General features: G+C 35.9%; 1 protein-coding gene across 2 annotated transcripts in view; it reads right to left on the bottom strand.

Moving 5' to 3' along the window:
- Nucleotides 1-1,279: 1,279 nt before the first annotated feature.
- The window catches only part of LOC138743283 (uncharacterized), a 30,183-nt gene continuing 10,628 nt past the window's right edge, over nt 1,280-20,834 (bottom strand). The window contains exons 6-10 of one of the 2 annotated variants that reach the window (XM_069898364.1): nt 17,041-17,403; nt 13,794-14,105; nt 9,235-9,561; nt 7,431-7,742; nt 1,280-5,019 (exon numbers count right to left, since the gene is read on the bottom strand). In XM_069898364.1, coding sequence (XP_069754465.1) covers nt 4,709-5,019; nt 7,431-7,742; nt 9,235-9,561; nt 13,794-14,105; nt 17,041-17,403 — 1,625 coding nt within the window. In that variant the 3' untranslated portion in view covers nt 1,280-4,708. The remainder of the gene's footprint in view (nt 5,020-7,430; nt 7,743-9,234; nt 9,562-13,793; nt 14,106-17,040; nt 17,404-20,834) is intronic. The other variant, XM_069898371.1, reaches the window with a different exon arrangement.

Genomic DNA, 20,834 nt, shown 5'->3' with positions numbered 1-20,834 from the left:
ATTACTTGCAAATAGATAATTTTTAAATACAACTTTGATGAACCATGAAAATATCACTTCATTCAACGAACGCGCTGGACTCAGTTCACACATAGACTAAATTAAGAGTAAATAAATTAAAGCCAGAGTCCAACAATAGGAGAAGGTATTCGGTTCAACAGTCAGTTTATTACACCACACAGCACAGCACAGCACAAGAATAAAACTTATCAGAGCTCTGGGTCAGTCTGTTAGTTCATAGGTCACCTGCCAGTGAGCTACTCCCCGAGACTGACCCCTATTGTCCAGTTGGCACAGTTTATATAGGTCAATCTTATCACACAGAACAAAAGTTGTTTTCCCTGCTAGATCTTTTTGCATAAGGGTTATCACAAGTCATCTCCTGTTTTGCAGATTTCTGGGGTGTAGCCTTCCCATGTTAATCCTCCAGGCCAGACTATCCTGTTGTTTAGATCTGAAATTAATTCATCCCCAGATATTTCTAATCACCATTTGGTCCCTGTCTGGCCAATTTCTGCTGTTCTCTTTAACACCTCCTCGTGCCTTAATCTTCCTCCTAGACTGGTTTTCCATTCCCTTTGATTCTTGCGGGCCATTCTTTGTTCTGATCTGGCCTGTGTCTCCTGTGCTACTTCCCACCTCCTTCAGTTGAGCATTCCTCCTAAATCGTTTTATGCATATCCTCTCCCTGTATCTTGGGAGCGGCCAATTTCTGTTCAGCCAACTTTGCTCCATGCTGTGACAGCCACTTAGCCACATTCCTCTTTCCCTGACTCATGCAGTACAAATAAACTTATTAATTAATCATTTATTTCATAATGTTTTAACCCCTAGATTCCAACACTTTCTACCTGATGGTAAAGTGGTTTAAAGGCATGTTCCACTTCCGTTCTCTGATCTCACTGGACAACATTTTTGCTTGAAAAGATTTGCTTCCTGTAAACAAATTGGGGAGGATGATAGACAACTTCAAGCTCTACACAAAGATAATTTCAGATTTGCTGCATCACCTAGGAAGTTGGAGAAACATTATATGAACTTTTATTGAACTTAGCAAGTTTAATCACATGATGCTGTCACAGGCACTCAGGCTGAATGTGAGTAGCAAATGTAACAAATGTGAGTAGCCCAGTCAAGGGTGTAGCCAGGTTTTAACAGTGGGGGGGGGGGGATGACCACATAAAAAAAAGCCACTATTCCCTCAAAGCTGTGCCTCTGTCCATGTGCCCACACAATTTGCAAACCAGCTCACAAGGAAATTAATGTGCACACATTCATGACACGTACCAAAAACTAAGTTTATTATGCATTTTTCTTTTGTATTTAACACAAGGAACTTAAGGAAGATACAGTTTTAATGGAAGTAGATAATTGTTATTTGTATCAAAACATAATAAAAATGTGTATTATTTAACAATTTTACATTTAATGCTAATTTTGGGTAGGTTGAAGAAATTGAAACCAGCCCTCAGCCTACCGCACACTGGAGCTCCTGACACCCGACTCCAAACCCTCCCCTCGACCTACGTGAACTGTGGGACACAAATTGCATCTAATTAATTTAGTTTTTAAATAAAACATTTTACTCGCAGATCTCTGATTTACTTCGAACATAAATTGACTATCTTTTCATGCCTTGGGTTTGCAGTAAATCACGCATGCATGGCATGCAATCCCCAATCCGTGCCAGCTAATAGCTGACTGGAAAAATACAAGGAGACAGTAGATGTCATAATCTGAAGCCAAACACAATCTGCAAGAGGAACACAGTGGGAGAAAAAGAACAATCGATGTTTAAAGCCGGGACTCCAAATGATAACAGGTCTAAAAAACCATTGGTCACCAATCAGCGATTGCTAAACCAATCGGGCCTCCCTCCCTTCTGGGCCCCAGGCTTGAGCCTACTCAGCCTAAGATAATGGTTAATCCGCCACTGGTGAGCACACAGTTCAAAAAGGTGCCACTTTTGAACAAATGTGCTCAGGGGGAGTGGTTCCCCTACCTAGCTATGCCACTAAACCTAGGGTTTGTCTTGGTCATTAATTTTACAACTGAAGTAGAGCTCATAGCCATTCTTAATGTGCAGACATGCTGCATCTTTGAGCCTTAGGTGTATACTCTCTACAAATATAACAGAATTTATCGCAGCTGATGCAACATTCATGAGACACTTCTGCTGTATTGAATCTTCCTCAAGACAATAAATGCAGGGGATAGTCATGTGACTACAGGATGTAGGATGTGGGACCCTGATCCTCCCAGGAAAATAGGAAAAAAATAATATTTAAATGAAGTAAAGCATAGTAAAAAATAGTAAGAAACATTGTAAGAATAACATACTTACCTTTTAAGATGTATTCAAATAAGAGAAACCCCATTGTTGAATTGTTTAGCAGCATCTCCAAAAAATTTGAAAGGAGGCCTCCATCGCAGAAGGAGCCTGGACCTGGAGTTGTGTCAAAGTCCTGACAGAAGGGGGAGATGAAGGGGACGCCTGTAGGTGTGCCCCTCCTGATGACTGGGAAAAATGGTGTTGGATGAGAAGGAAGTATGTAACCGCATATGCCCGAATTGGCAGGCATGCTCAGTTCATTTGAGGAGTGATGATAAAAAAAAATTAACAAAAGCTAATTTTTTACAAGAAATAAAAGAGATGAAGCCAGAAAGTGATAATGATGAAGATACAGAACAAGGAGGAAGAATAAGATATACCAGCATCTCAAGAGCAAGTTAAGTATGGGGTTATACAAAAGGCTACAGGGAAGAGAAAATTTAAAGAGACTCCACTTGAGGGAGTTGTAAGAGAAATGAATCAAGAAATACTATATCTGAGGGCTGAAGTAAAACATAGGAATACAAAGTTTATTAAGATGACGCTGACATGGAAAAGATGCAAGATGTGGGTAAAATAAATTTAAGGTTAATAAAATGGAAGCAAAGGTTTAAAATGTACAGAAGAGAATAGGGAAATTGGAGAATTAAGTTATAATGAAATCTGTTGAAAGGAAGAAGTATTTGGATAAAATTGATAATGTGGAAAACCTTAGTAAAAGAAATAATATTAAAATTGTTGGATTGAAAGAGGGAGACGACAAATAAGATACAATTCGATTCCTACAAAGATTGATACCTAAAGTTCTTGGGGTGAATAAATTTTAAAGACCTATTGAAACTGAAAGGGCACAGAGTCCTTAGGCCACGACCACAACCAAAGATAAAAAGCCTCGTTCTATAGTGGTTAAATGTTTAAAATATCAAGATAAAGAAAAAATCTTAGCCTTGGCATCTAGAAGTGCAAGAATAAGAAAGAACCCACTTGAATACCATGGATCAAAGATTTTCTTCTATCCAGATATCAGTTCACAATTGTTGACTGGAAGAAGGGGGTTTAATTCAGTTAAGAAAACCATTTGGCAAAAGGGTTATAAGTTTGTACTTCATTACTCAACTACTTTGAAGATTTCATACCTGATGGCAACAAGAAATTTTTTACAAATGTAAACAAGCAGCAGAAGAATTGTAAACAAGCAGCAGAATTTGTGGATTAATGAATTAAGGAAGAGAGTTTAATTTGGTTAAGAAAAATGTTTCTACTTTGTTACCCAGCAGAGTGGAAGATTCCATTAACTGATGGCAACAATAATTTTTTAAAATTTATTAATATGAGACTACTTTGTAAAAGGGGTGCCTGAATTTAGAATGTTAATTTAGAGTCTATCCATATGATTTTCCTTAAGAAATATTATATACATATATGATATTTTGTTCTGAAGAGTACTTCTAAGGAAATCCTCACTTTTCTTTTCTTTTTTTCCTATATCTATTTTAATCTTTCTATTTCTTACATTTTTTTTCTTTGAGGGTTTTTGAGGTGAGGGGGTGGAGGGAAATCAAACACAATGTAGTGTATACATGTTTAATATAAAGTATGTATTTATAACCTTATAATTGACTGCATTGTGGATGAAAACTTTAAAATATTTTTAAAAAATACAATAAATGCTATTATGTTAGGTACATAATTTGCCTGTGACTTTAAAATATAACCTTATAATTGACTGCATTGTGGATGAAAACTTTAAAATATTTTTTTTTAAATACAATAATTTCCTGTGATGAAATATCTGGATAACACTGGAAAGATAGAGAAGTATTTAAATGTCTGGATTCGTAATTGAAAATGCTGGGCAAAAATCTGGAAAACACATTCAAATTCCACCATGCTTTGATCAAGAAATTAACAAACAATTAAAAACCTTTGTATCCAGCTCAATATTGTTTTTCACAAAAGAAAATTTACCATCTTTACTTGGCCTGCTGACAACAATCCCAGGCCCACAAAAACAGGCTACTTGCAATTGCCAAAGACATAATATTTTAAAATAATACTGCTTTTTTCAATGTCATTATTTCAAATGGATTTGGCTACTTTCTGAAGTTTATGGAATTATACTCAGTTATCCTCTGAAAAACAGACTGTACATAACGTCACTCTATGTAAATAAAGTAATATGTAGCTGTTAGTCATTTGTAAATGTCGTGATGTTCACAATGGAGAACACTTATGCTGCACTTCTAAATTTAAAACACTTCCAAGTATTTCTGATCTAAATTCACATTCCTGCTTTGCATCATCATCTATTGGATTAATTCTGCACAGGCAAGTGAAATTAAAATTTATGTTAGGTTGTGAAATCACAAAGCAAAACTAAATCTTCAAGGTAAATTTTTTCTCAACAATATCATTGGTCTTCTCATGTTCAATTTCACAAGTATATTCTTCTGAATCCTCATTTATGATGATCGGCAGTCTTGTCATTGTAGAGTACAGCCCAGTTTCATCAATTTTCGGCACTTCTACGATGATTTCCTCAACTTTGTATATCTTACATCCCTTGCTCCAAATAACGTTTATATCCATGGGAGCAAACTCTGAAATTCTACAAGAAAGAGTGGCATTTCCATCTATTTCAGGCTGAACAGGGTTGGACTTGATTTCTGATACCTTGGGAGTGACCGCTGTGGAAAAATGAAGTCACAAACATTAAATGTAATCAATTGTTGAAGAATTTTATCAATAACTGTTTAAGTTGAATGTAGTAAAACCCCTGGTGTCTGGCTCCCATTGGGATTGATAGATGCTAGATAAGTGAATTTTCCGGATGCTCGAAACTGCACAAACTAATTGCAAAGCGTGCCAATTTTAAACTTTCATGTTTTTTTACTTATTTATTTTCTGTGATTTTTTTTTTTGCAAGTTGCTTGAATTCTGGATAACATGGGTTTTACTGTACAGGCATACACTGTATAACATGGTTAATGCATTCCAAACAAGTTCAGTGCTATGGAAAGTCACACTGTTCAAAGCATTATTACAATGCACTTTGATATGGTTCAATCCTATAAAAGGGATATATAAAATTGATCTTTATTGGCAACGTGAACATAGTTTAATTGAAGCAAGTATTTGTCTCATATCTTTGGCTTGGCTTCGCGGACGAAGATTTATGGAGGGGGTAAAATGTAGATTTGCGTCAAATCGCCCACATGAGACTTTCACTAAATTGGTACTACCATGGGATAGTGCAGGGAGCCTGATCACAGCGGGGACAGCAATAACTTAAAACACAGCCACTTAACTCTCTCTATTCCACAGCAAATTCCAGGGGTTCCCCTCCATACAAACTGGCATTGTTCAGTTGCTTGCAAACTCGCTGATCTGCCACATCAGAGCAGAGATGAAGAAAAAACAGATTCCTATCAGTGTAAGGCAGCGTGCTGTGGGATAATGCAGGAAGCCCGATCACCCCGAGGACAGCAATAACTTTCAACACAGCCACTTAACTCTCTCAATTCCACAGCTCAGTGCCTAGATTTCAAATATTTTTAACTAGAGCCTTGCAAAGTGTTAGGAGGTGGTTTAAGTAGCAACAACAATAAAACTTTAACATTGCAAATTTTAAACTGCGGGTCAGATATTTCAAACTGTGTCATACTGTATCAAAACCCACACTTTTCAAAATCATGTTATACAGGGTATACCTGTACTTTGTTTATGTTCTAAAACAATGTATAAATGTATAAATGAAATCATTTTTAATTTTTCATAAGCAATATTCATTGAAAACCAGCAATAAATGATTTTTCACACATGTATCAGAGAATTTACTGTAGGTATATTAAACTGGCGGCAATCTCTGGCGTTCATACCTCGGAACTCTAAATGTTTTTGCAGTGATATCCTTTAACGATGCCAATAAAGTCTGTGCTCATATAACCATCCAGCTGCAAAAATCAAGCTAATTACCCAATTTGAAATGGCTGCAAGTTGAGTCATTAAAAAGATTGTGTTCATTTTAAACATCCTTTTTGGGCTTAAGAAGTTCATTTGAGAAGCCTAAAAACTTTCTAATTGAAAAATGATACAGCAAAATTTTCATTGTTTTTTTTTATGCCAAACTTTAGCTTGTTTAAATTTAGAAATTAGATGTGCTATAACTGATACCGATATTAAATTTGATAGTATGTGGCAAATGTTTTCGTGATTCTTAAGCCTGCTTTAATATAATGTTTCATTTTTGTTTTTCCCTTTCATGTTAACTAATTCCATTTATGTAAAGGAGCATTTTTTTTGTTTATTACTGAATTTTATTGTTTTAAGGCATCCCAACTTCTATTAGGTGAGGGGATTAGATAATTTAATTTAGGTTAGTTAGATAGTTTAGAATAGATAAGATTTTTTTCTTCGACTGTTTTTATTATTTTAACAATAGAGCCATGGGGAATCAATTACTGTTTGTTTATAATGTATATTTATTTGATTTATAATCTATAACCTCGCATTTTATATATTTATGGATTTTTTGTGTGTTAAACAATAAAAAGATTGTAAAAGGAAAATTTTAATTGTTTTCTGCTTAATACACAATGTATAAACTAATCTACAGAGGAGAGTGGTTGTTAACTGGGTTGTCCTGCCAAAAGAGGCCATGGAATCAAGTAGACAAGGATATGGTCCTAATGTGGCCAAATGAGATTAGTGTGAATACAGCAGGGGCATGATCAGATGAAGGGCCAGTTGTGTCTAGGCTGTATAACTCTAAGACTCTAATTATTATTTGCTTTCTACATAATACCTCCAATGTTTATTCTTTACAGAATGAGTGAGTGTGTGTGAATACTATTCAATCTGACTAGCTGAGGAACTACCCTGTTGGTTCTTCTGTTATTAGATATGAGTCCTCCTGTAGAGAATCCCACATTGAATTAGACATCCAAAGACGAGAAGTTTCTTCTAAAAACTAGTGAAAAGTGATGAACAAAAGGCATTCTCTTGTACACATTGCAAAATCTTTGGCATTTCCAATGCAAACGTTAAATAATAAATTCTTAATATACAGTTAAAAGAAGCATATCTGCCATACACTCACCTCTCAGGGGCAGCTGAATACGTCTCCTGAATTCTTCGTTTTTAGAAATATCTTTATACACAAGGATCAACTCCCTTTCAAAGTCTTCTGCAGTCACTAAAAATTGAAGGCAACTCTTTATCTTGTAAGTGTTCACATGGGTATGCACTAAATCTGAATTCATTACTCCACTTTTTATAAGCTGCGATCCCTTGTACCATTGAACAGAAATATTTTTATTTAAGATATCATAGACTGAAGAAGATACAGATAAAGGACGGCCATACAATGGGACCTTTGGCTCCATTTTGAAGTCCGAAAATTTGGGTGCGCCTATAATGAAAAAAAATAATAGCCATAAAAGACTTAATTAAGCCGTAGTGTATTTCCAAGGTTTTTTGAGAACTATCCTTAGAGAGTGGACATGGTTGACAGAGATAGTTAATCAATCTTTACTCACCTTTGATCAACTGAAGTAAAGCATAAACACACTCCCACATGCTGTTAAGCAGAAGGTGACAAAATTTTGACTCAGTTAGGGTTGGGCTATTGGGAACTTCAGGAATCAGGCTGTCAGTTGTCCAGAAGTCCTGAACTTCTAATCTGCCCTGAATCTAACATACATGATTACCTGCTTTATTGCTGGGCACCTAGTTGACTCAAATGGTGGAGAAATACAAGATGCAAATAAAATCCAATATACTTCTCATTTCACCTTCAAGTATGCCAGGAGAATCAATGTACAAGAGGCAACCCCATTCAATTGAAATAAACCATCCAGTGAAAAAGAAAATTGTGGACTTCATTTTATTTTAATATTATTTGTTCATGTTTTAGTGTGTGTTTTAATGATTTACTTTTTTCATTACAATTTATTTAAAATTGATGTACATTTTGGACAAATTTAAAGGACTTTTACATCTGTCAAATTGTCACTGGCTGTCAGATGCCCGGGGATTATGCTTTGAGGATACCCAGCCTGAGACCTAAATGCAGAATGAAACCCACTGCCCCGGTTGGATGTCAGACAGGTGCAGCTGAGTGGAATTCACCTGTGGCAAACCCAATAGAATGAAACAATTGCAGTGGATGCCCATTTCAGATGACCACAACATGCTCCGGGAACCTGGTGTTGTCAATCTCGGTGACTGAGGTTTGGGAGGTGATATTAAAATACATTCAACATATCACGGTACTTTATGTGTGCTATTCACATGGGAAGCAGCACTTGCAGGTAGCTGGTGTTGAAGGAAATTTATATTTGTATTGGGTGCCTTGTCTGTCTTATCCTTGTCCAATAGATGAGTGTTAGTACATCCATTTAACAATATTTGATTATACTCAAAGTAAAGCCTTTCAGATGATGTTGATATATTGCAGGGTCAGATGGGCTCATCACTGCAGAATATGCAGCTTCCACCTTACAGTATATACACATCAATAATTGAGTTTTTGGGACTGATTTTTCATGTCAAATTTTGAGGGGGGGTGGGTGTCAACTTTTACATGGGTCATACTTTTGATGGTGGTAAGTACCTGCATAGAATTCTCTACCCAAAAACTGGAGATTAGGAGTAAGATTTGCTATCACCAAATTTATGTGAAAGTACATAAATAAATAAATATAAAATTATTCTTTCAACTCTCGTTTCTTGACACATGCACATTTGATGCTGCTTTGCATTATAGAAAATTGCAATATGAAGCATTTTCTAGAACAGAACCACTACACTTCTCCTGTGATGTGGAGTTACCTGTATAATATTATAAAACTCCAATCATTCTCAATGGTACAGGTCTTAAAATCTACTCCATTTTAACTTACCTTTAAGAAATAGCTGAAAGCTTTGTTTCAGTAGATTGGCAGAAGACTTTGAATGGCAAACCTCAACTTTGTATTCAGCTTGTTGATCATCAGTGCTTGGAATCCAGGTTAATTTGGTGATTTTGTGGTACAGACCATGTTCAATACTTAATGTTTCACTGATGATTCCAAGATTTTGATTTTCATCTATTCTCACACAATCTCTGAACCAATGGATTTGAATATCCTCTGGATAAAACTCCTTTATCTCACAGGTCAAAGTCAATTCTTTCCCTATTTCAGGCTGGACAGGATCACATGTAATTTCATTTATTTTGGGGGAAGATGCTGTAATAAAGAGGAATAAAAAAAGTTGAGATGAAGCTTAAATTTTGTTTCAGATACATGTTCCACAAAAAAATTGGTTCCATATGAATTCAATGTTCATAAAGTAACCAAAATACCACAATATAAACTATAAATATTTAGACCTCAATTTAAATTCACACAAAGATGCATACAGGTCTCCTGTTAAGCCTGTCATTTAATATAAACTCCACAAAAAACTTTGTTCCCAAAATCCCTCTTTTAATCAATTATATTACATTTTAAGCTGCAGAGTCTTTCTAAATCAAGGCACCATGAAATAAACTTCATATAGCTTCAAATAAAATAATTAATCCATCATGGTGCATTAAACTTGAACTTCCATTGCATTGCTGTTTTAGGATTTTCAGATATGGCTCAAGATACTTTCATCTGATTTCAAATAATTGAAATAAATACCATTATAATTTGGATGCTTCAATGTCTGTCACATCACCATATAAAAGGTACAAGTATAGGACTTGTTATTTAATTGGGTAGTATTTAGTAAATATAATTCTTTTGGGAAATAATATTTTTGAAGTTCCTTCTCTCACCAAATCCACCCACCTGAAAGTGATCAGTTACAATTAAATCCAATTTGTATTATGCTCTCTTCTTCCACTCGCATTAAACATAGATGTTCTCTAAAATTAATTCTGATTACAGGCATTTTATATCTCCATGTCTCTACATTGCAAAAGTGACCCTAAAATCTAGGTAACCCAAAGTCTTCCAAGAGTTCCTAAATCATGATATGTAGTTTAAAAGTATCTGCAGGTGTAAATTAAGTCTTGGCAAGTACAGTAAAACCGCCACCTATGGGGATCACGGATGTCGCATATGCAAATTTTCTGGTTGATTGGGAATCACCGTTTCAATGCCTACATGTGCATTAAGAATACACAGTTTAAAAGACAGTGCAAAATGTAATTTATTTTTTTTTAAATCAATATTGTATTTAATTATGTAAAGTTCACTTTTATCAGGTAATTCCCATAACTTACAAAATTTAAATTCGAACTCCAGTAACTGGCACTGAAACAGTGTTGTGCTAGTCATTACACTAACAGTGCAGTCCCGGTCACTAACAGTGCAGTCTCGGTCACTAACAGTGCAGTCCCGGTCACTAACAGTACATCCCGGTCACAACTTCCTTTCACTGCTGGCTTTTAGGGAGAGTTACCCCAGCAGCATCAGCTGACTCTTCATCTTGGGCGCTACCATTTTATTAAAACACAACTTTATTCAAACAGCTGCTGTGGACGGGGAACAACTGGGACACTCCACTGGCTGAACATTGGCTCCTATCTTCACCAAGGGGTTGTGTGACTTATTGAATGAGGACTGGAGCATTTAAACTCAACAATGTTTTTCTTTTTTTTTTGAAACTTTATTTATTAATTTTAACATATAAAGAAAGTAAGTAATTCACATACAGAAAAAATACAAAATAAAATAATACAAGTACAAAGTAACATAGTTAATACAATACCAATCTCGGCATCTCCCCCTAACAACTAAAAACTAAGACTAAAAAAAAACTATTTTTAACCCCTAAACCCTCACCCCCACGATAAAGAGTGATGAATTAATACTATTAGTATAATTTTAAAAAAATTAAAAATATATATCTTAAAAAAAAAGATCGCTATATATAAAAATCAAAAAAATATTAATTAAGTATTAATTATTAATCCAAAAAATTTTTATTATATAAGAATATATATGAAAAAACAAAAAGAACTTAAACAAAAAAAACCAACTAATAAAAAAAAACTAAAAAAAAAAGAAAAAAGAAAGAAAAAAAGAAAACATTGTATATAGAAAAAATATATAATAAAAAAAGTTTAAAAAAAATGATTAATTCAAACTTATTTAAATTGTATATAATCAATAAATGGGGTCGACTTTAACTCATAAAAAGACATCTTATCTTGTATAGAAAAAGATATTCTTTCCATAACCAAACAAAACTTCATCTCTGATTACCACCTATCTAAAGACATTACATTTCTATTCTTCCAAGTAATCGCTATACATTTCTTGGCCACTGCCAGCGCTAAGTAAATAAAAGAGATCTGGTAATTATCTAATTCTAAATCAATCAACGGTTGCATATTCCCTAATAAAAATATATCAGGGTCTAATGCAATATGAAGATTCTATAGATTATTAAATACAGATTGAATACCTTTCCAAAATTGTTGTAACCGATCACACAACCAAACAGCATGTAAAAAAGTACCAGAAACCTGATCACAATGAAAACAAAGATCTGACTTACTAAAACCAAATTTTTTAAATTTTTCGGGTGTTAAATATAATTGATGTATAAAACTATAATTAATCATCGCCAATCTAGCATTAATCAATTTTCGAACACTATTACGGCAGATTTCAGACCAATCTTCTTCAGTTATTGTTAAACTTAAATCTTTTTCCCATTTCATTTTATCTTTATCCCAATCTATTTTACTTTCACTTTCCAACAAAATACGATACAAACCTGATATATAACTCTTTTTTGGAAATGAGAGCACATATTTCTCAAAATCAGTTTCAGACAGTAAATCCATTTGACGACCGCATACCTGTTTTACAAAAGATCTTAACTGATAATACACAAATATAGAATAACCACTTATATCAAATATCTTTTGCAAGAAAAAAAAAGGAAAAATAAAATAAATTTTTATTATTTAAACAAAAAAAAACCCTTCACTCTTTAATCTAATAATACAAAAAAAAAAGAAAAAAAAACGGGTAGGAGGTTAAAAATACTCCATCCCGTCTAAACCGCGCAATGCGGTAACTCCCCAAAAAAAAATGGGTGTGAGATAACTCACACGTAGCAGATGACTTTCAGAAAATAGTGCCTATCCAGTTCTCTCCCCCAACTCTCACTTCATCTTAAACTAACATCATCATTATTTAATATCCCTTTTTTTGGAAAAAAAGCATTAGAAAAAAAAGGACAACTCTTCTTTTAATCAGCTCCAACTGCCGAGTCACCATTACGACCATTCCTTCTTGGAGCACGGCTCTTTTCTTCCATCTCTTGTCTCCTTGGAGATCGCGGCGGACTATATCTCTGTTGAAACTGAGTGATTGGCAACTCTTGAGCAAATGCTATAGCTTCCTTTGGAGAATCAAAGAACTTTGGTTGGTAACCATCTTGAAAAACCTTCAAAACAGCTGGATATCTAAAGGTTGCCTTATAACCTTTCTTCCACAACAACTCTTTAGCAGGGTTGAATTCCCATCGTTGGAACATAACCTCTTGACTCAAATCCGCATAGAAGAAAACTCGATTATTTTGAATCATCAAGGGTGATTTTCTCTGTTGTGCATTTCTAATAGCCACTCGTAAAATTATTTCTCTGTCGTAATAATTCAAGCAACGAACCAAAACAGGTCTTGGACTTTGACCTGAAATAGGTCTTCTACGCAAAGCTCTGTGAGCACGTTCCAGTATTATACCTTCCGGGAAATGTTCTTGACCCAGCGCCTGCGGAATCCATTCAGTAAAAAATTTTCTTGGGTCTGGTCCCTCCATACCTTCCGGCAAACCAATAATCTTTATATTGTTCCATCTGGATTGGTTTTCCAAATAATCAATCTTTTTCACCAAATTTTTATTTTGAATTTGTAAGTCTTCAACCATTTTGGTCACATCAAAAACTTGATCCCGTATTTCGTCTATATCTTCTTCACACAAATTAAATTTATCTCTCACTTCAAGCTTAAAAGCTCCAAACTCAGCCATCTGTTGAGAATGTATTTTCACCAGGGTATTAAACCTAGTACCAAGTTCAGTCATAATCTTGGATAATCCCTGCATTGTATAAGATAATTTAGATTCAAGATTCACAAGAATCTTTTCAATTGGAAGAGATTCTGGCTCAACAGATTCCTGCTTCTTCTGCATAACCAAAGGATCTTCTGTTCCTGCCTTCATTCTGGTTGCCTTCCTTGTAGTATGACTGCGTGTGGAAACCCCAGCCACAGCCTCTCCAGCAATGACTGGAGGACGCTGGCCAACAATGTTTTTCTGACCAGAAACAGTAAACAATCAAACATAATCACGCAGGTTAAGAGGAATGACAAAAGAAAGTTGAGTAAATAAAAATTATGAAATAAGAAAACAATGTAATTATATACTAAAAATATTTATTTTTAAATTATAGTATAATATTGGAGAGTGAACATACCTAAATTTTCAAGAACATATTCCACAAAGCTTGGAGATCTCAGGCTCTTGTGTGTAACCCGACATTGATATTTACTCTGCAAGTCTGATAACGTTGGAATTATTGTGCAAGTAGTGGTTAATTCAAACAAATTATCCTTGTGATTCTGAACTATGTCAGATATTGTGAAATCCTTTATAGGTTCCTCATCTTTGAACCATTGGACAGTAATGCTTTTTGGATAAAATGAATGAACTTTACAAGATAGAATCAATTCTTTTTCAATTTTAGGGTTCACTGGTTCACACAGGATAGTATCAAGTGAAGGAGATGCTGCAAAATAAAAAAAAAATGTAGCACTTTATTCCATTCATGAATACATTGGAGAACTGTTAACATTCTCCTGAACACAGAAATCAATCCTCCATTTTACTTCATACTGTGCTGGCCTGCCCACGCAACAAATGAACCGGCTCATGGAGTTGCGGGTAAGAGCTCTGGGTGAAGAGAAAGCCCACTGCCTAGCGGCTGATGTCATAAATGCCCTGGCAGTCACAAGTATCATCGGGTTCCGAGGGATTTCAGCGTGTGCAAGAGTTCTATTAAAGTCAGTTGGTTCAACTCTTTCAACTGTGTGGTTCTTTCACTTACTGCATCCCTAGTGCAACTACAATACTCAAAATATGACATTGTAGCAAGGCACTACTGTAGAGCAAGAGAAGAACGACGCACACACGGGTGTAAGTGAAGTCAAGACTGATTTATTGATCTCCCCAGCCCTGCTTCTATAAGCCCAGCTTCCCGCCACTGGGTCGGGTATTCCTGCCACTGCGGGCAGATATGACGTCACTGGCATGCTGGTCTTTGATTGACCATGGTTCCTGCCAAGCAGGCTTCTGGCCAGTGAGGGCAGTTAGTGTGTATGCTCATCGTGTTAGTCCACCATTTTGTGTTCCAGTTCACTTGCTAATGGGCGGACCACTACAACATCTCCAACAATGCATTGTTAATATTCTACTTGAATTTAGGGATCAATCTGGAATGTAGTTTGAATCTAAATCCAAGGACAGAAAATGCCAAAGCTGTGTAAAAATATGACGATGTTCAAAAGTATTTTAGTGTACTAATTAACATATCCTATGAATATTTTCCCTAAATATTGGGCAATCCAAATCTGCATGCAGCACAAGATTATATTGGAACAGGAAAGCAAAACACAAAGGAGGAAGAAAAAAATATCCACAAGTTTTTCACACCAATTATTTTACTGCATTACTACAGGGGGCATGGCTAGTGTAGCAGTTAGTGGGATGCTGTTACAGCACCAGCAACTTGGGTTTGAGTCCGGTGCTGTCTGTAAGGAGTTTGTACATTCTCCTTGTCTGGGTTTTGTCCAGGTTCTCTGGTTTCCTCCCACCCTCCAAAATGTCAGGATTGTTTGTTAATTGGGTGTAATTGGGCTGCACAGGTTTCAATAGCCGGAATCGGCCACTACCATGTTGTAAATAAAATGTTTTAAAATTTAAATTTCAAAAATGCAGAAACAATTTGTGCACATCGAACAAAATCCCAGAAAATGTAATGTGCTTTCATCAGAAAAAAAAAGATTAGAAATAAAACATATTTTAACAGTTGTTCACACAAAATTAAGGCAAGAAGGTCCAGAAGTCAAAATCTTTGCATGTTCTGATGGAGTTGCCTCCAAGAAAACTTATGAACTAATTATAGCCTTTTGAGGTGGAGAGTGCTGCTTAACAGGACTTTCTCAATGATAACATGTCTTAATATCATACATTCTTGTTTCAGATGCAGAATCACACTGGCAGGATATAAAACTAATGAATATCACTTTTAGTTCAATAAACTTGCTTGTCACAAAAATAAAAAGGCAATTTGGTTTATGTTTCATTTGCTGAATCAAAAGAATTTGAATCATAAGGTTCAATATAACTATATGTGTATAGAATTATGGAAATTTTAGACAGATTGTTGTCAAATTTGCCAGACTGAGACCACCCAACAAATTGGAGGAACAGCACCTTGTATTCCATCTGGGCACTCTCCAGATGGCATTAACATCAATTTCTCTGGTTTCCATTAGCCCCCCCCCCCTTCCCCATTTTTCCCTGTATCTCCTTTCCTTTCTCCCCTTTTCCTTCTGTCTCCTTTCCTCTCCCTCTCCCCCTTTTCCTTCTTTTTCCCTAGTTCTCTCTCTCTCTTCCTTTTCCCCTTGCTCTGCTTCCAGAGAGCTCCAAACAACAACCTAAGTCAATTCTCACCTCCTCACCAATTCAGACACCTGCTTACTTTTTACTTATACCTTGAAGAAGGGCTCAGGTCTGAAACGTCGGTTATATATCTTTACTTCCTATGGACCCTGCGAGTTCCTCCAGCATTTTTTGTGCTTTTACTACAAACACAGTTTCTGCAGACTTTTGTGTTTCAGTCAAAATTTAGTACCTTTTATGTAATTTAAATACACTCCTAAAAGATTGAATTAATGTTTCCTCTTTTTTTAAAACATCAAAAATTCCACACAGTGGAAGCTGTAATCATCGGTACACATTTCTTAATCAACAGGGGTTCACATCACAAATGAGATGAGCTCAGATAGTCAACTTGGTCCGCATAGAAATAAATCCTTTAGCCCAACTTGTCCAAGGCAACCAAGTTGACTATCTAAACTCATCCAATTTGCCAATGTTACACCCTTATCCTGCTCAATAGTTCCTACTTGTCTAAATGTCTTTTAAACATTCCAAATGTCATTGCCACTACCACTTCTTCTGACAGCTCATACCACCTACCTACCATCCTCTATGTGAAATAGGAGACCCACAGATCCATTTCAAATCTTTCCATTCTTGCCTTAAATCTGTCCTCTAGTTTTAGACTCCTCTGCAGTGCCATAAAGACAATGATTATTTACTTTATTCATGCCCCTTACCTCTACAAGATTCTCCCTTGGTGATCTATGCTCCGAGGAGACAAGTCCCAGCCTTTCCTGATTACACTAGCCTACATCTCCATAACATTGCTTTGATCTTTTCTGAACTTTTTCTAGCTGAATGGCCAGCTGGATGACCAAAACTGCTGATAATACAGGGAAGCCACCCAACTATCAGTCCTGATGATTACTTAGGTAATGATGAGTCACTAAAAGTAGCAAAAATAGGTCATTTTATTGAAATATAAAATGTGAACAAAGGGGGGAAATGGCTCGATTTTCATGAAGATTGCACGATCAAGAAATCTGAGTTTGATTTACCTTTTACTTCCAGTTTAACCTTCTCTTCCACTGAATTTTCCATAGCATCGTGATTCACTTCACAGAGATATTCTTTGCCATCATCTTCTTTGATTGTTGCGATAAAGATCAACATGCTGTTGACACTGTAGGTATCATTATCAGAACTAAACTCATCCACACAATGGGAATACTGGTCAACAGTGAAATCTAGTTTACTTCCTGTTTTATACTCCACCAAAAGCGATTTTACTCCATTTATTATTTTATACCATTTGATATTTAGAAGATTTGGCTTGAACAATTTTATTGGATATATCAGCATCAAAGAACGGTTATGAAGTATAACAGGGGGTCTAATTATTTTAGCCAACTTAGGAGCAACTAAAGAGGGAGAAAAAAAGTAAAATCAGTTTAAACATTCACAAACTCAAGAAAAATGACATAGCATATTCATCATACATTATCTGGAAAATGAATGGTCATTTACAACTCAGCAATTAAATTAAGGTATATATTAGGTTTGAAGCATGTCAATTCTCTTTGTTACTTGTCTGATCCTCTTTATTTTAACCCATCCTAACTCTTGAAGTATCCGTAATTACTCTTGCACTTGCAACAATTTTCTGATCCAATAGCCCAGCTCAATGTTTCAGGACGAATTAGCAGAAAGGTAATCCCATCAAAGAGAGTCATAAAATTGGCACAAGACTGAACAGTCAGCCCACATTCAAATAATTCTTGACCTTAACTGTATCTTAATTCCATTAATTTTCCTTCATTCCACAGCCTGTCCCCAACTTTGTAACTGACTAAATCTCAAAATTTTTCCTCTGTCTGTAAAGTGCTTTAGGTCTTGTAAAAGATGTCACATAAAACTTGTGCTGAACTTTGCAAACCAGCAGCTTTTTTTAAAAAAAAGAGGGTAGGGGTGGGGGGGAGGAAGAGCTCCAAGGATTTCTGGTATGTTGCCACAGTTCCTTCCTAATCCTTCAGAACCTATAATCCTCATTGCAGATTTACTTTTGTATACTAAACTTTTCAAAAGATAGTTCCCTCAGTTTTTCCTGTTAATATTTCTTGGTGGCTTTTATTCAACCCTTATAACATGTTCCACAATTACATAAGAATACACTTAAATAAATGTTACTCCATTGGATATACCTAAAACCAACCCATCTATAAGATAATGAACGGTAAACTATGCAAAATATCTACTTCATATAACTCAATGATACATTATGGAAACTTTAAATTAAAAAAGATAATTTTACATATAGTGCCCACCAAAAGATACTTTTTCCCCTTTATTTTCCCCCTGTGCTCCACAGTTTTAAATTGTAATCAAACAATTCACATGTGTGTAAAGAGAACATTCCAGATTTTATTCAAGATTATTTGTATTGTTACGAGCCCAGAGGACTCCAAAACGCAGCAGCAATAGAAATTCACCAAGACAATGGTTACTTAACCAAAAGTTACTTTAAATTTTCTTTAAACATAATAACAAGATCAATCTTAAACTTATTGCTATTAACTTAATCTAACCTAACTTAACCCCCTTCTAATTCTAAGCGCTCATGTATGTAATGTGTATATGTTCAGGAAAGTTCTCTGTTTCACTGTCCAATCATTCATTTTTCACTTCTCCAAGTTCACCAGTATCAGGCAATTCAAAATTTAACATTTATGAACCTTCACCAGACTCTGACGTTTAAAGTTAAATGGTTACCATTCAGGAAGGTTCTTGTTGGTTTCAGAGAGAAATTTGTTGCTCATTGGATACGTACAAACTGAGTGTCTTGCCGAAGAAACTTGCCTCATCATGGGTTTTCCAAATGATAACCTCTTCTTCCAGGTCACCACAGAGTTTCTCTTATTTCAGGAGAAATACTCTAGCCAGCCATTTCCTCTTGTAAGGACTACAAGGATTTTGAACAGGCCAAACTCAAGAACTCACAACCCGTCTTCAAAATGGTTTTTTTCAACAAGCCTATCAGCTTGCCATTTTGCAGCCTCAACTGCTACTGTAAAATGACCCCCCCCCCCTCTCTCTCTCTCTCTCTCTCTCTCCAAAAAAGAAATCATCTGTCTGTTTTTCCTCTTTGCTTGTAAAAACCATACGATTTCTTACAGAGCTCCAAACCCAATCTTTGAAAGATCTTTTCAGTTTCCAAGTCTGGACTTTGTTTCATTTGCACCTCTTTGTGAAGTTCTTTCCAAAGCAGTTCCATTGCCTCTGCAAAGTCACTGGTGACACAATGTCTCACTTCAGCAAAGCTCTTGCACGTTAAATGAGATGTCTTTTTTGAAGTGTTACTCTGTTTGTGAAGTACAAGCCTAAACTAAATCCCCCACAATCTATCTCTTTTAAAGGCATATTTTACCCATAACTATTCTAACATGGCCTGTAACAGTATACTTTTTGGCTTGACCACTTAGGAATTTCAGCACTTTTTATATATTTGTGTCCTCATTTCAGGGCACCATAATATTTGGGACATAGCAATGGTATGTCATAGCAATGGAAGTTGTCATGCTTAGATCCTTGTTGCATATCCATTGCATGCAGTGACTGATTGAAGTTTTTGATTCATAGACATTTGAGATGCTGAGTATCATCTCTGGTGATGCTCTTCCAGGCCTCTACTGCAGCCATCTTCAGTTCCTGCTTCATACAGGGGATCGTCCACTTAAGTTTTCTCTTCAGCATATGGAATACATAGTCAGTTAGATTTAGATTGCGTGACTGGCTTGGCCATTCAAAAATTTTAGCTTTGAAAAACCCCTTTGTTGCTTTAGCAGTGTGTTTGGGATCATTGTTTTGCTGTGGGATGAAGCACTGTCAAAAATGAGTTTGGAGGCATTGGATCAAACTTGAGCAGATGTTTCTATACACCTCATCATTCATTTTGCTACTGCCATCAGCAGTTACTCATTAATGAAGACAAGCATGCCCATACCTGTGGCAGCTTATTCTTGCCCAGGACATAATACCCCCACCACATTTCACAAAGGAGCTAGTATGCTTTGGATCTTGGGGAGTTCCTTTATGCCTCCACACTGCTCTTCCATCACTCTGATCCAGTTTAATCTTGGTCTCATCTGTCTTTAGGACCTTTTTCCAGAATTCTGCAGCTCTTTTAAACAGTTCTTGGCCAACTGTAATGTGGGCATCCTGTTTCTGTGGCTAATTAGTGGTTTGCATCTTGCAGTATAGCCTCTGTATTTCTGTTCATGAAGACTTCTGCAGATGGTAGTCGTTGACACATCCCCACTTGCCTCCTGAAGAGTGTTTCTGATCTGTCAGACAGGCATGTGGGGATTTTTCTTCATTTTTCTGTCATCACCAGTGGAGGTCTTCCTTGGCCTACCAGTTCCTTTGTGATCACTGAGCTCACCAGTATGCTTTTTCTTCATAATGAAGTTCCAAATTGTTACTTTTGGTATAGGGTTTAAGCAATGTATTTTACTCTTTTATTCTTGTTTTTCAGCCTCATAATAGCTTATTTGACTTTCATTGGAACAACTCTTGAGAAATGGCAATTGCAGATTCCAAAGGTGATCAAAAGCTTAAAAGCAAGCCCAGCTCCCTTTTCTTCTTTGCCTGCACCAATAAAGCAATGAGTAATCACAAATACCCGAGAAGCCAAATGTCCCAAACATTATGGTGCTCTGAATTGGGGGAACTATGTATAAAAAGTGCTGCAATTTTCTATATGATCAAATCTAAATATACACAAATAACCTTGAATAAAATCTGGAATGTGCACATTAATCACGTGTAGTATTTGATTACAAATTTAAAACCGGAA

Source organism: Narcine bancroftii, chromosome 1, assembly GCF_036971445.1.
Source record: "Narcine bancroftii isolate sNarBan1 chromosome 1, sNarBan1.hap1, whole genome shotgun sequence".
Lineage (NCBI taxonomy): Eukaryota > Metazoa > Chordata > Chondrichthyes > Torpediniformes > Narcinidae > Narcine > Narcine bancroftii.
The sequence above is the reverse complement of the archived record's forward strand: the minus strand, read 5'-3'. Positions and strand labels throughout refer to the sequence as shown.